General features: G+C 37.7%; 1 protein-coding gene across 3 annotated transcripts in view; it reads left to right on the top strand.

Annotated features, from left to right (window-relative positions):
• Positions 1–15,703, top strand: part of TLK1 (tousled like kinase 1) — a 69,611-nt gene that overhangs the window by 42,250 nt on the left and 11,658 nt on the right. For all 3 annotated transcript variants that reach the window (XM_071562540.1, XM_071562539.1, XM_071562538.1), the window contains 4 exons: positions 1,191–1,327; positions 2,551–2,739; positions 9,815–9,881; positions 13,799–13,896. In XM_071562540.1, the coding sequence (XP_071418641.1) occupies positions 1,191–1,327; positions 2,551–2,739; positions 9,815–9,881; positions 13,799–13,896 (491 nt within the window). The remainder of the gene's footprint in view (positions 1–1,190; positions 1,328–2,550; positions 2,740–9,814; positions 9,882–13,798; positions 13,897–15,703) is intronic.

The following is a 15,703-nucleotide window of genomic DNA, read 5'->3' as shown; positions in this document are numbered from 1 at the left end:
GAAGGATACCTTGTTTCTCTCCCTCTTCTTTAAAATAGCCTTATTTTAAAAAAACAGGAAAGCTAATGGAAAATGGGCGTATTACAAATTACCAAAGTTTCAGATGAACAGGCAGGTCTCTTCCCTAATGTTTGCTGCTGGGTGCTGCTGTCAGATACAGGGGCACAGACTGAGCACCCCTGGAGGAGTAGGGAGAGTTTCCTCACTAGCATGTCATAAATAAATTACTGCAGTTCTCTTTAAGTTCCAATGTGAGGGGAATGCAAGGAAAAGATGCACCAGATCTGTTCAGCATGATCGTAGGTGGGTACCTTCAGAGTGAGAATATCACAAGAGCTGCTTGTTGTGAAAGGCCGTGCAGGCCCTTCTTCAGTCTAGAAGTCTGTTTGCACAGATACTTCATTCTGTCAGCTTTCATGTTACACGTGTATGTTGTATGGGGCCATAAGCTTTTGTTTTGAAGCAAAATTTGTAATAAGTAAAGAAGTTTCCTTCCATCAAGTGTTCACAGGGCTCTTTCTTCTGCTGCTGAAGGAGACTAGTCAGGTTCAGTTGTTTGTCATATCCCAAGGACTCTTGTTGTAGTAGTGACTGCTTCTGAGAAGGACATCTGCTTCTCTTACTGCAAGTGAATATTTAGTTGTTAATCTAATTAATGTTATCTAATGTTAGTTAAGCCTGTCCACAGTGAACTCCCACACAGTCCCTGACCCCCCAAGTCAGTTTGGTACAAGTAGTAACGTAGATGCTCTGTGAAGGAAGTTTCCAGACTAAGTGTAGTAGGTGAACTCCTGATATCTGAAGTTTGCTCATTTGTTGTATTAGACATGTACAGATGGAATCTGATTATATGCCTCTATCATGCTGATGCTTCATCAGTTTTGCTGTATTTACCAATAAAGTGTTTTGTTAATTATGAACAGCAGTGAACTTTATAGGAAAACTGAGCCAAACTCAGATTTTTTTTTGTGCATAAATCTTTCTTAGTATTGATTCTGCCAACTACAGATGTGTGAGTTCTGTAGGAATTAGAGTAAAGGGAGCAAAGTGCTACAAGAAATTTGTATTTACTCTCCTTTTATCCCTGCCTTAGGAGGCTGTTGGGAGAAAAAAAAAACCTGAGTGTTTTATTGACTTTATAAACACTTTAGTGTTACTAAATATGAATTTTTTTTGGTTTGCTTTCTCAGAGCACACAGGAGAAGCTGGCAAGCAGGGAGAAGAGCATGCAAGACAGATTACGCCTGGGGCATTTTACAACAGTTCGTCATGGTGCTTCATTTACTGAACAGTGGACAGATGGCTTTGCATTTCAAAATCTTGTGAAGTTAGTCAATGTTCTTAAAATTCTCACTAATTGTTAGTTCCCTCTAGTGGATTTTTATATTACTAATGTTGTAGGATTGGAGCAGCTTTTCATATGTTGTATTTTGCTTTAACTTTTGAAGACTGAGAATATAGTACAGAACTCCATTAATCAGCTGAGGGAATATAAGGCTGGGTGTCTTTGAAAGACAGTTCCGTTTCACTTGGTTTTAACTATCCTTAGAAAAGCATGAATGTAGTAAGCAAGCAGCCTGTAATTATTCAGCTCAGCCTATGGAAAGAGCTAGAAAACTAAACTGGTGATTTTTCGAGAAGCTGCCCCTGTGTCACTCACTGATGGTCACTGGGGCTCATGAGGTCTGTGAAGTTCTCATTGGTTGTGTAGATGTGCTACAGCCTCACAGTAGCAGCTTTCTTAGGCATCCTGCTCCTCAGTACTGTGAAGGAAGAGTGACAAATCTGGGAGCCTCAGAGAGTGTTTAGTGCCAGTGGATGGGGCAGAGCAACCACCTGGAAAAGAGCTGCTGTAGCAGGTATTTCAGCAGAGAGGGGGCCGAGGGAAAGAGCTCTGGGAGACAGTTGGGGGTAGTAGTAAAATATATATGCAGTTCTTCAAAAGGTGTTCTTTTGTAGTGAGTTTGATTCCATCTTTGGAGATACAGATGGATACATAGATAGATAGAGATATACATATATTTTTTAAAGTAATTCACTAAGATTTTAGTTTTTGAAGGGCAATATGCAGTCTTAGCGTTGATTGCCTAAGAGATTGTTTTTTGAAAACAAGCTTAAAAACAGCCTGTAGATACATTTTGCATAAAAGCTATAATTGCCAAACGACCAAACTGGGGGCTTATTTGGCCTATAAAAATCAGATATACTCTATTGTTTCTGTTATGTGATTTTTTTGATGGTATAAAAGAAAGTATCAGCCAGCTCAGATTTTTTTTTTAACTTCTACTAGTGCAGAAGTCATGTATAACCCTTTCAAAACCAACCCAACCCCAAACCAAACCACCACATATTTAAAAAGTAAATGGTGCTATAACTTTCACAAAAATTTTTCACCTCATGAAGAACACTGGTGTTCTTTTTCCTAGGAAGCATTTTCACACATACAGTAAGTTTTCTAAAATTTCTAAATGCCTTACCATTTTAAAAGATAGTTCTTTAAAAAATGCAAATTGATAAAACTTTAATAAAGCTTTTTTTGGGGGTTTACAGGCAGCAAGAATGGGTGAATCAACAAAGAGAAGACATTGAAAGGCAAAGAAAGCTCCTGGCCAAGCGAAAGCCTCCAACTACAAATAATTCTCAGGCACCATCTGCCAATTCTGAACCCAAGCAGAGGAAAAATAAAGCTGTGAATGGGGCAGAAAACGATCCCTTTGTTAGACCCAATTTACCACAGCTGTAAGTTTAACATTTCAATCAGTCTTTTACATAAATTCTCAGATATTGTCTGTGTGTGTTCTATTCAAATAACAGCATAAAAAGACACTCAGTATATTCAGCAGCTATATTCTCACTGAGGACTTGCTGATGTTAGGGAAATTTGCACCACTGTCTATGAAGTTGTTGCACAATTGCACAATTTATTTTTGGTAAAGTCACTAGAGAAAGGCCCATCCTGTGTTTAGTCAATGTTCCTTATGTTTTCCTGATCTAGAAGTGTCCTTATCCTGGCTTCCTACTCTTGTAATGTCACTAATACCTATTGAACTTTTCTTCTTCCACATTGGTTTAAGAGCTTCTCCTTTAGTTAGAGATGATTATTTTTGCAAGTAACAGTATTTAGTTGAGAAGAAAATCTTTTTTCAGCCTTTAGTATTTGAAGACGTGTCTAAAAACAAATGGAAAAAGAGCTTTTTGACCCCTTCTGGTTGCTCTGTCCTGAGACCAACTGACAGAAGTTAGTGATCCCATTTCACCATATTGACAGTGTTGAAATTTTTTGTCATTGAAACATAAAAATTGAGAGCTATTCAAGAACTCTCTTTCTTCAAGGGACATTTTTTCCTGGAGACAGAAATGGTGTAATTCATGGCACAGAGAGATGTGTTCTTGACATTAATTTGAATATTTAATGAAGTTGCTGCTTGAAGATACTCGTCGTTGCCCTTGATGCTAAGAGGCTGCAGCTGATAGTTTATTTTTAAATAAAAAGTAAATAACTAGGGTTAAAAAGGCTAACAGATTAATCTGTCTTACTGTGCAGAAGCCAGCTACATGTGTTGAACATGGTCAGCTGTCACCTCTCACTTCTGGAGGTTGTAATTTATATCTCCAAGGATGGAGGGTATACAAATTACTCTGGTTAGATCTGTAGAATACATACTTTGAACCATTGGGTTGAAGACAGCTGCATGTGTGTTGTATAATTTATAATTCTTAAAGTTCACATTGTGAAGTTGTTTTGCTGTGACAAAAATATAATGGAAATACAATAATAAGGCTGGAAATGTTAGCAAGTCTTGGTTATTGTCACTCCTGTGTTTCAGTAGCGAGCTGAAGGATCATTTTTCAGTGTGATTCCTTAGTAGTGCTTAGTGCTTGTGTTTCTTCTTAGACCATAATTAATACTTCTGAATAGTATGGTAAATATTACTGTCATGTTAAGAATACCTTTCTATTTGAATGTTACCCCTTATGTTACTAAAGGTAACATTTGAGTAATGGAAGAGAGCTGAAAAATTACAAAATTTTCAGTTTGCCAGCTTTTGACCAGTTGAATTCCCATAATCTTACTGCTGCTTTGAGAGGTGGTAAAATAAAAATTTTGGAAAAATAAAGAAGACATGTTTAGGACAAGATAAATTCCTGCTAATAAACTTCAGAATATTTTCTGGTGTTACATGGTGTTAAATCATTTCCAGTTTACTAGACTCTTCAAATTATTGTGTCATTTGACTAAACCAGTTGCATGCTAAATGATAATAAAAATGCATGCTGGTTATGGAATTGCCAAGAGAGAGATGAAAATTGCCATTTTTTATCTATGTTAGCATAAATCTTTGCAGTTACTGAATCAAAGCTGTTGCACCTTTAAATATCCTAATCTGTTAATTATATAATCTAGGTATCAGGTTACCTGCCTGTATGATAAGCTTATAAATTTTGTTGCAGACCTTTGAGAAGATCTGAAAGGCATCCTGAGATCACAGAATCATTTAGCCACACTATGTTCTTAGGCCTTTACTTGAAAGGGTTTTTTAATGTTTGTATTTAGGATTTGTTATAACTTTGCAAAGTAGTATTATGTGTTGACTCCTCTCTGCTTCTCAGTACAGAATTAAATGTTTTGAGTGTGCATTAATTGTGCATTTCCATTTTAGAGTAAATTTGTCATCTGCTATATGTGATCCTCTCCTGTTACATTGTGCTTATTGCTGTTCTTGCAGTCCTTCGACATTAATGATCTTAATTAGAATAGCCAAATGGAAAGGTTCTGTTTATACAAAGCATGAGGAAATGCAGAGCTGCTTGAGCCAGTAGTAAACCAATACAGCATTTTAAACATACAAACAAGTTGCTAGAGGTTGTTACCAACAGGTGTCATTACCACTGCATTGTTTACTTCAGAAAATGTCTCCAGCTTCTGGTATTGAAAAGGCAAAATGATCTCTAGCTTTGTAGCAATCAATAGTATTGCAGCTTTTCATGAAAACAGGTGTCAACTATTTTGAAACAGACTGGAGGTGTTGCCTGAGGCATTCTTAATATGGGCATTGTTTTAGTTTAGCTGAATGTACTGTGGTCTCAGATACCAATATAAAAGCAAAATTTTTGTACTGAAGTTACTGGTCTAAAAGTGGACATCTTGCCAGTATCTTGTGAGTGAATGGTGGGTTGTTGTTTTAAGTAACATGCAGCAGGTGACTCTGGACACTCTCCTGCCTTTTCATCATTCTTTCCCTTTCTGTGGTGTAAGCCAAAACTAAAAAGTAGTTTCAATTTCTTTTCCCTTTTCTACTGAACAAGGTAATTTTATTAGTCTTATATGAAAGGAATAAATTGAAATTTATTTAAAGAAAAAACATTTATTTGAAGTAGAGGTTGCCTTCTTACCTCTGGAAAAAATCTGTTTGAAAACTGTTCCAAAATCTTTGGAGGCATGAGAGATGATTCTGTGAGATTATAATGCTAGTCCCCACTTTTTGGAAGCAGCTGTTATTTCACTAGACCATTACTTCTAGGAGCAGCAATGTTTTATTTAGTTTAGGTGGTGTAATCCTTCCTCTGCAGCTTCAGCAGTTTCGGTTGTATTCACTTCCCAGTCGCTTCTTCCAGTGCTTCCCAGTTGCTCCATGGTAGCCCGTGTGCGTCCTTGTCCCTGCATGCAATTTGGAATAGGAGAATAGAGAGCTGGCAGAATTTGTTACTGTAGCTGAACAAATGCATCATTTAGTGGGAGCATTCTGTTCTGTATAGAACAAACAAAAATATTTTCAGAAACTTTATCAGGCTGAAGTGCCAGCAATGTGTCTGGGCTTTACTGGACGAGTAAAGACAGCTCCTTTCCTAAGGCAGTCTCTTTCTAAGGCAAGCATGGAAACAATGGGTGAAAAGACATCATGAAAGGTTTTGACTTGGTCAGTATTTATTCATCCTTGTAGAAATTTGGGGAACTAGAGTGAGAATAACGTTGAACTAGAAAAAAGGAGCTTCAGAAATTGAGGCCAGAAGCTTGTATTGGATGTGTATATATATGAGTGTTTGGGGCATGGCAGCATTCTGCTGTACCTGTGTATCCAGGAAGATTTTCCAACTGGGAGAAGGTGAGAGAAGAGATGCTTGTAAAATGTACCAGGGTTGTCATCATGAAAACCAAGCAACACATGAGCAGTTTGTTTTTTTGGCTTGTCTGTACCCATCAGTAAAAGTGTTTTGGTCATAGAAGAAGGTTTTATCCAAACTTGTGAGGAAGAGGTGAAAAGAAGACTGGTTATGTCTACCCATGCATATTGCGTCAAAACCTTTGGGATTTTGGTGTGAAAACATAAGGGACTGAAAGGCCTATTTTTGCCAATTAAAAAAAAAAGTTTGAAATGGTGATAATGAAGCCTTTCAGACCAGGAAAGCTCTCTGCTTTCTTCCAGCAACAAGGAAAAGTGGCACATCATGGCCCTGCACATCACAGGAGAAGGATACTAAATGTGCAGAATACATCCAGTGCGTTTTTGAGAATTTCAGGAATTCATTGCATGTGTTTTAGTTTTTTTGGCTACAGGCTGTTAAAGTACAGCATTTATTGCACAGTAATTTCAAGCAGAAAAGGTGCCTGGTCAGGACCAGACTGCTGCCACATTAATTCATGCAACCCTTTCCCAGCTGCCCTTGTTTCCCCAGTGTTCCTCAGATTAGCCTCGGGCCTGACTATCCAACTTAAGATGGCACCAGCCTGGTTCTGGCTTACATCCCTTCCCTGTGCTCCTCAGCCTTTCTCCCTCTGCATCTGATGAGACCTGTGTGTCTCAGGTGATGGAGGAGCCACCCCTTCGGAGGGAAATGATGGTGTTTTGTAGGTGACTTAGAGACCCCTGAGCAACCTGATCTAGTGGGCAGCATCCCTGCCCATGACAGGGAGGGTGGAACTAGAGGATCTTAAAGGTCCCTTCTGACCCAGCCCATTCCATGATTCTTTGATTCTGTTTTCAGAAAGTGTCTCAAGCATGCCACTGTGCTGCAAAAAGCATGGTGAGGGGTTGCAGGTAGAAAGTGGTGGCTGATGGGAAGCAGTCTCTTGGCTGCTGGGATGTTTTCAGACTGTGCAGGGGGCTGGCAGCCCATAGCCAGAAAAACAGCATACACACTGTTATTGTTTTACTGCTATTTGTTGTATGCTATTTTAATATACAGTATATTTATAGATAAAAATAAATCTAAAAAATAGTAAACATTTCTGAATATGAGAGAATAGCTTTGTTTTTCATAAGTAAATGAATAAAATCCAAAGTGACTACATCTGTGTGCAGTTGAATGTTTTGTTTGCCTTCCTCCAAAATGTGGTGGTCAGTAACAACAGTTTAAGATTGCTGTGAATCCTGCTGTGCCTCTAATAGTTAGATTTGTAAGGAAATAGAAAAATGGAAAATAGTAACTTATTGGGATATAACATAGAAACATGGAAAGAGTGACTTTGAATCTTAATGTTTTCAATATGACCTCTAACTTGTGCTCTGTGCTCAAGAGGGCTGTTTTGAGAGTGCCTTGAAAGGCAATACTTGCTAGAGCTGTCTAGGCACTTTGTCATAACTCTACATGCATATATGAGGTTTATAAATAAGAACATTATTTTCTTTATTATGTTCATTTTTAAGGGGATCTATGGTTTTAGAGCTGTCAGTGTTCATTGAAAATTCTGGAAGGTCATGTAATAAACCTTATATTTTCAGTGTGCTTTACTTGTGGCTCAGCCTTGCTAAGCCATCTAAATACATACTCTTCGTCCTGAGAAAGACAAACTGTACTGTCTATGTTTCTGAAAATGCAGAAATGTGTAATTTATACTGCAGACAAGAATCTGGAAAGAACAATATTCGACCTTGTACACATTGGCATTGATACTTTGTCTTTTTTAACTGAGAACTTAATCCATGTTAGAGTAGTCTGCTGTTTTACCAGAAGTATTGAAAAGATGTTAGGGATGTTGCTGTGAGTTGTCTGGCAGGGCCTTGTTGCTCTCTTTGATGGTTCTAGCAGGTGTATTAAAGCAGGAATTTGAGCTTTTTTTTAGGTTTCTTGCTGTTGCTTGGACTGTACAGAGAGCATTGCCAGCTGTCCTCGCTTTTGAGACACTCCACTTCACATTTGCTTTAATTTGCTAGGAAAAGAATATAAATGTTAGGTCCCAAAATCTGGTACTAAGAGACCTTTCTTGGAGAGGTAAATTTCCTCACTCTGTTGCCTTCAGAGTGTTTGGGACTGCCTGTTGACTAGAATACAAGACTGCTTTGATTTCCAGTAAGAAAGAATGATGCAGGGTAACTTTGTATGATGCTTCATGAAAGAAAGGATTGCTTCCTTCTCACATCTGACAGGATGTGCTGGTGGGTGCTTTTGTCATCTGATCCAAGTGTTTCTATACTGCAGACCAGAAGGCTGATGACAGAACTACAGTCTTGTTTTCCAGTTTCTTGAAAATTTAGATGCTGTGGTCAAAAAAGAACCCAGTAATTCCACATATACTTGGTTGAATCAATCTTCTATCCTGGTCAAATCAGAAAATGGGCAGCAAAATTCAGGATTTCCAGTACTAGGAATGAAAAGGGCTCTATGAAAGCTTCAGGACGATCAGTTTTTATCCTAAAAGGATGCACTCTTAAATTAACAGCTTTTGAACCCAGTGAATACAGGAGTTAGAATTCTGAAAACTACTTCCTGCAAATTTTATAGAAGTTGGCATTTGCTGTAAGAGAAATCTTCCCTTACCTCTGGGGAAACTAGTGCTGATCCTCAAGACATTCTAGTCCTTAGACTTGCAATATGAACAGCATGTATAGCCTTCTAAACAGCTTGAGTAACTGTCTTTGCAGTTGATAATTGAACCTGCAGAGGCATGGACTTTGTGAGAGTGTATTATATTATTAGTTTTAGCTTTGTATTGTGCAAGAAATGCTAGATCTAGGCAAAACAATAGAAAGTTTTATTTTAATTTGTTTGTAGGGATTTGTGTGAATCCTTTAGAGAAGGCCATACCTCTTATACCTCTTTCTTCTTCCCCATGCCCTGTTTCCCGTCCTTAAATGTGCATTGTTTCTTATATGAAACTTAAGTCTCTGGTTTCTTTTCTTTGACTGTTTGTCTTCTGTGTCTTTTTTGTTCATCCGATGGATACTGCCTGCAGTCAGTTCAGACTTCTTAGCTGATAATCAGCATTAACAGTTTAGATCTTCTGAGTGATAACTGACTTCCTGTCCTAGCGAGCCTACAGGCAGCGAGGGGCCACCGAACTATTTGTAGCCAGAAATCTTGGAGAAAAGGAAGAGGAAAAGAGAAGAGCGGAAGAGTCATATGTGAATTCAAAGCTGAATTTATAGTGTCATGCAAAATGTAAACTTGCAATGTATAGTTTTGCACTACTTTAAATCACAGCTCAGAAAACCTGTGTTATCACTCCAGTCTAATAGTTTTCTGAATATGTTAGAGTTGAGAACCAAACAGTGGAGTAGCATCAACTAATTTACTGGGATGATGTTACGATTCAGGATGCACCCAGGTAATCTTGCAGACTACCTGAGAGAACGAGAATGGTCCAGTGGGTGAGGCAGTTAATATTCCAGAATACCAGACACCAAGGCATTCTGTAACTATGTTTTGGCCCTGAAATTAGAAACTAAGATGTTCAGATGGTTCAAAAATGTACTTCTAGTATTATGGTAATAAATAGCATCAGACACTATATATTCTGTAGTATTTGAGTAAGAATGCTATTGTTTTGTTTGCCACCATATAAAAGCTTTAATTGCATCATTGGTTTGTTTTTCAGTTTGACTCTAGCAGAGTATCATGAACAGGAAGAAATTTTCAAACTTCGATTAGGACATCTCAAAAAGGTATGGATTTTTTTGATCATGGTCAAACCCATAAAAACCAGTACTGTCAAAATAAGGATAGGGCTTGTTGAGAACTGTCTGATTGAAAACCCTAATATTAAATTGTTGTATGGCTTTATAGCTAATAGTGGGTTTCCTTTTCTTTTTGGTTGTACAACTTGCCATAAAGACTGGGAGTACAGGCGGTCAAATGCCTCCCTGACACCCAATCCCGTCAGATCTCGAACCTCAGCAGGGTCAGCCCCGGTCAGTACTTGGATGGGAGCCCTCCTGGGAATACTGAGGGCTGTGGGTTCTAGTCCTGAGGACTTCACTGTCACCGTCCAAGCTCACTCGGCTGTAGCAAATGAACCTGAGGAGTTAAATGGTGGGGTCAGTTCTGTGCACGCAGTGCCTCACCTAAAACATCCACTGCAGGCTGGAAGGGCACACCCACGTGGGGAGAGCCCTGCCCAAATCCGCATTTGCAAAGCCTGGCCCTACTACAGGGGAGTGGTACTGAGTCCATCCAGTGTAACACTGTCCTGACTCCTTAAATCTTTCTAACAGTGGTAACTGTCATGGTGCCACCAATACTGCTCTTCTCTTTCCACTTCTGAGCTCTAATTTCAGAGCTCAGCTAGAGGAGTCAGCAAAATTTGATATGTATTGACATTTTAGGTTAGTTTTTTTACTTTAAAAAGGTTCAATTTACAAAGCGTTGCATTTCTGAATGAATATAATGTTTTCATCATTTCAATATGTATGTCAGTTGTTACCAGTTGGCATATTACCTATCACAAGAGAGTATCAATTTCCTACTTTTATAGAAAATCTTTTCTCTGTATCTTAAATTATTTTTGCAGTCAGATATTTGACTTCAGTCTTCAACTTTTGAAAAAAACCTTCTTGTTTGAAAGCCCATTGTTCTAATAAATCTGTGTGGTGAGATATAATTATGACATTAACAAACTATTACTCATTTAAGCAAAGCTTTTGCAAAATAATTTGTAAAAAGGAATGGCAGTTGAAGCTGAGAGAAATATCTCAACAAGAGTGAAAAAAAATTACCTGTTTCTGCCGAGTAGTAATTCTTGAGTTACTCAGTCAAAACAGGTCATAGTGTTTTTCCCCTTGAAATGTTGCAAGAGTCTGTTTCAGGCCTGTTCTCTTCAAATGTACAAGACACCTGTTAAATTATACATCATGCTCTAATAAACTGAATTGGGCCCTGTGAGAATGCTGCTGCTGTTTCTAAAGAACATGACAAGAAAGTACTTGAATCTGCAGTAGGGAATCTGCGTGTAACTTGCTGGCACTAGTGAGGTAGCCTGCCCAGAGAGTTCTTCATTGGTAATGCTTTAGAAATAGCACCAGCTTCACGTGAAATGCTGTTAGGAAGTTCTGGAGGTTTTTTCCCATGCTTTAATTTTTTGAAGTCCAATGGAAATCCGAAGTGATAGATGAAGGAAGTTGTTACGTAGTTGTTTAATTCTGGAATTTCCGTTTTGCCTTAAGCATCAGTTCTGGAGTACTTTTCATAAGAAGAAAATTACTTGAGTAAATGCCAGAGGGGAAACAAATGTTACTTCTTAGCAAATCATGTTTGAGTATATCTGAAAATAATAATAAAAATACATTCTTGCATTTTAATTCTTTCATGTGATACAGATTTTGTCATTAACTAAAAAAAAACCCAATTTTATTACCTTCTTTTTATATGGCTGCATTTCTTTCCTGGTGCTTCTTAGCAAGTTATATTTTTTCTTCCTTCCTTCAGCATATGCTGTTTTGCTGCCTGCTCCTCTTCTTTTTCACTCTCCAGATGCTTTCCTGGTGCTCTTATTTTTGGTGCCCTGTACATGCTGCCACCACCAGTTTTCTTTTCCTTCTGCTACCCAGGAAATTCTTTTCCAGCTAGTGGCTTTGGTCCTGGAGAGAGGCTCTTGTTTTCTCACTTCCTTTTATATAGCAGTGACCTGAGGCAGCTAAGCTGGTTCATTCTTGCTTAAAGGTATTCACAGCCTGAGTGTCCTAAATAACAGCTGGAAACAATGCAACCAGCCAGTTCTCTTTGGACTAACATTGGCCTATGAACCACATTTTGAGAACCACTGAATTGCGTAATATATGAACAAAAAAGTCCAAAAGAGGCATAACTGATGGATTTTTTTTTGTGAGCCCTTGGGAAGAACATAGACAATTGTGTGTGTGTAAGTGTGTGGCCTTTGTTGGGGGAGAAGGACTAGAATTCTTTATAAGGGACTACTGGGTTATGAGGGACTGCCTGTCATTTCAGGGTATTTAACAGAGAGCTGCAGGGATGCATCTAAATATTAAAAAAGAGAGTTTTACATTGTATAAACAGGAAAAAACCCAACTCTTGACATATATTTTAGGAAGAACAAATGGTCCACCCGGATCTGCCAGCAGATCAGTGCTACTTTAGTCCAGCCTTTAAATTATTAGGAATTTAATTTTTGTTTTCTGAATGAAGGTTGATCTTATATCTTGTTTTTGGAGAAGAGTTTTTTCCATGGCTTATGGAGAGTTTCAGGATCTTCACTGAAGTCATCTGCTTTGGACTCCTCAACTCATTGGATGTGTGGTCATTTAATGTGGTTTAGATTATACAAATGCAGTTGTTGTTTCAGAATATGAGTTTATGATGCACAGTGTTTGAAAATACAAGCTTTCTGGCATTTTCTCTCTACCCTGCTGACTTCTGCCTCAATTCCCTTGTGCCACGACTTGTTGCCCTGTTGCTTTTACCAGTACAAAGGTGTAGAACTGGTTTGGAGCTTCTTTCTAAGAGCAAATACGTTTGGGGTTTTTTGTGATGCTTGTTACTTCTTTTCTTTTTTTTTTCCTATGTTTTTTTTTTCTTTTAAAGAAAATATTGATCAGTATTCCAGTTTGATTTACCATGTGGCTGTGCAAGAGGCTGTGCCAAAATCACAAAAGATGATGAGGGGCACTGCTACTAAAAAAAATTATGTATCAGATGCCAGGCCTTTTTTTTCCCTTTTCAGATAGAATAATTGCATAATTATGAGCTTTCTGATACAGATGAATTTTGTCTTCCCTTTCTTCAGACTTTCAAGTTCTAGAGGCACTAACTGAAATCAATATAACTACAGTGCCTTTCAGTGATGTATCTTTTTCAGTTTGGGAATAGATACATAGATGTCCACAAATTAGGCATCATTCTTTTCTTTTTTAGAGAATCTGAATATAAAACTGTTTTGTTGTTTTCTAATACATAGTAAAAGATGAGATAAAATTAAATATAAATTAAATTGCTGAAATTAGTTAGGGAACATGCTCCTACCTGACGTGCTTCTTTTGAAATTGCATTTAAATCTTAGGCAATACATACTGCATTTGTAATTTCAATAAGATACAAATGGGGAAATCTTTTTAAATCAGATTGGGTTTACTGTCTTGTGTAAGTACCTTAAGAACATTTCTGCTGTAGTGATGTACTCTTTTCTTATTTTTCTTGATTTGCACTTCAGCCTCAAAATATTTTAAATGTCTTTTCTTAATATGTCAGTTTGTACAAAGTCTGTAACTGCACATATCTCAATTTTTTCTTTTTTGGACATGAATTTCAGACGCTTCCCAGATAATTTATCTCCTTGGCTGAGGTACAAAACCCAGCTGCCTCTCATTTCAAATAGCATCCCTACAGTGCAGAACAAAACTGTGAACATCCCATTACCTTTGGGTTCGTGAACAGAAAGGATCCTTGAAACAGGCTTTTGCCTTATCTTTCTGAATTTTTCTAGCTTTAAGAGAAAAGCAGTGCTTTCTTGTAGTTCAGCAGTTTTGTAATGCAATGTTCCTCCATCACCACTAGGACTGATGCAGGGGTAAAAATACCCTTTTGAAATGGGGAGTAAATGAGCTTTATATTTCCTTCTTTTCATTTGCAGGAGGAAGCTGAAATACAAGCAGAACTTGAACGTTTGGAAAGAGTTAGGAATCTTCACATAAGAGAACTGAAAAGAATAAATAATGAAGATAATTCACAGTAAGAGACTTATTACTGTCTTAATTTTCCATGTCTGTTTTTAATATAACGCTCTAAAATCAGAGTTTACAGAGGAGACTTGTTCATAATTTTTCTTTTTGGTTCTCTGTGTACATATTTTCAACAGCAGTTTATTTAAACTTAAAACACTAGAATTACTTATAATTTGGTAAAGTTATTAATGATTTTCTTGAATGTGCAAGAAATAACATATATATATATATATATACAGCTTATAGTGGAGAGCTAAACTTGCTATAGCATGTTACTAGGCTCAAAAAAATTGTAAGATAACCTAGTGCAATTCACTTAGTTGACAATAATGCAAGAAAATGGCAGGGAAGTTTGATGCCCCTGCAGCAATTTTGTACTGCAGTTAAAATTAACGCTGGTTTTCTGGCCCTGTAAATTCCATTCCTACCAGGTACAGGTACCTAGCAGGAAAACATTGGATTACTTTAAAGTTACTCTATTTCACCTTGAATGGCAGTGTATTATAGTGTTAAATTGTTACTTAAGTATTACTGTGTAGATTTTAAAGTAATTATTGCATAACTTGGAAATTAAGTCTGTTTTCTATGATGATGAATTCAGACACTGGCACTTCATTTTCACCAACACTGGCACTGTTGCTTGAGAGGAACTGGTTCTGCCTCTCCGTGCCTACATAGCCCCGTTTCCTTTCGCATGCTTGCACTGGCATTTCTTTACTGAACAGATGCTGGAAATTGATCCAAGTTAAAACCCGTTTCTGTGGTTTATTTTTCTGGATTAATTTTAACCCTGGATCAATTGCCTGGTCTAGTTCTTTGCCCCAGTTGCAAAAATGTTTATGTTCCCATAAGAAGAGAGGGCAGTGCAAGGGTGGAATGAGCCACAGGGAAGGACATGATGAGACTGGACTTCTTGCTTTCTACACTAGGAAATGCTAATGAAAGAGTAGCCTTAAGCCTTCAGGATTTTACTTTATTTTTTAATTTTTAGACACAATAGAATTACGTATACACTAAAGCTTTTAAATGTTATAAGAACAAGATGTGAAATTTTGCTTAACTGTTCTAACGGTCTCTATACCTACCCTACAGTAATTCAGAAAAATTTTGTTACCATGTGGCTTTAGTGCTAATTTGTAGCTGAATTGGTGTTGTGTTTAGATATGAAAAATCATGGGTGTTAATGCTTACAAGTTGATGGCAGAATATTTTCTTTTTAAAATAAATGTCCTACCACAAATAAACAAGCAGGTTAAATGACCAATTTTTTTTAATCTTCGGTGTTTGCTTTAGAAAAGGGGTTATTTTTTTTGAAGAGGATCTTTCAACAGTAAGTAGTAAACAGCACAGAAAAATGACTGGCTTTGACCATGTAAATATTGCATATATGGGGCAAAGAATGTCCAAATTACAGTTGCAGTTGAAAACAGTTACAGGACATGGACAAGCAGGATACTGCAGCTTCACTGCTCACTGTCTGCAGTCATGTTGACACATTTTATGGTCCAGAACAAAAAGCTTTAAACTGTGTTTTCATGTTTTTCTGGGAGTTTAGACAAGTATTTACCAAGTGGCCAAGCCTATAGAAGAGAGAAAGCAATGGAGAAGTAATTTAGCTCTGTTGCCCCTGATGTCTTTCCTGACGTATTTGGCTGTTTGGTAAGGGAGAGGGTTCTGAGGCAAAGCAGCTGTTGGGTTCTGTCTCAGATCCTGTTGGGTTTTCAGCTTTCAGCTGTGGTGTAAAGCTAAGCCCATTTTCTTGTTCTACCAGCAAATCCATCTACCTGTGGGTACACCTGTATGTCTGCAACTGC

This window comes from Pithys albifrons, chromosome 8 (assembly GCF_047495875.1).
Source record: "Pithys albifrons albifrons isolate INPA30051 chromosome 8, PitAlb_v1, whole genome shotgun sequence".
Taxonomy (NCBI): Eukaryota; Metazoa; Chordata; class Aves; order Passeriformes; family Thamnophilidae; genus Pithys; species Pithys albifrons.
This window is presented reverse-complemented; position numbering and strand designations above follow the sequence as displayed.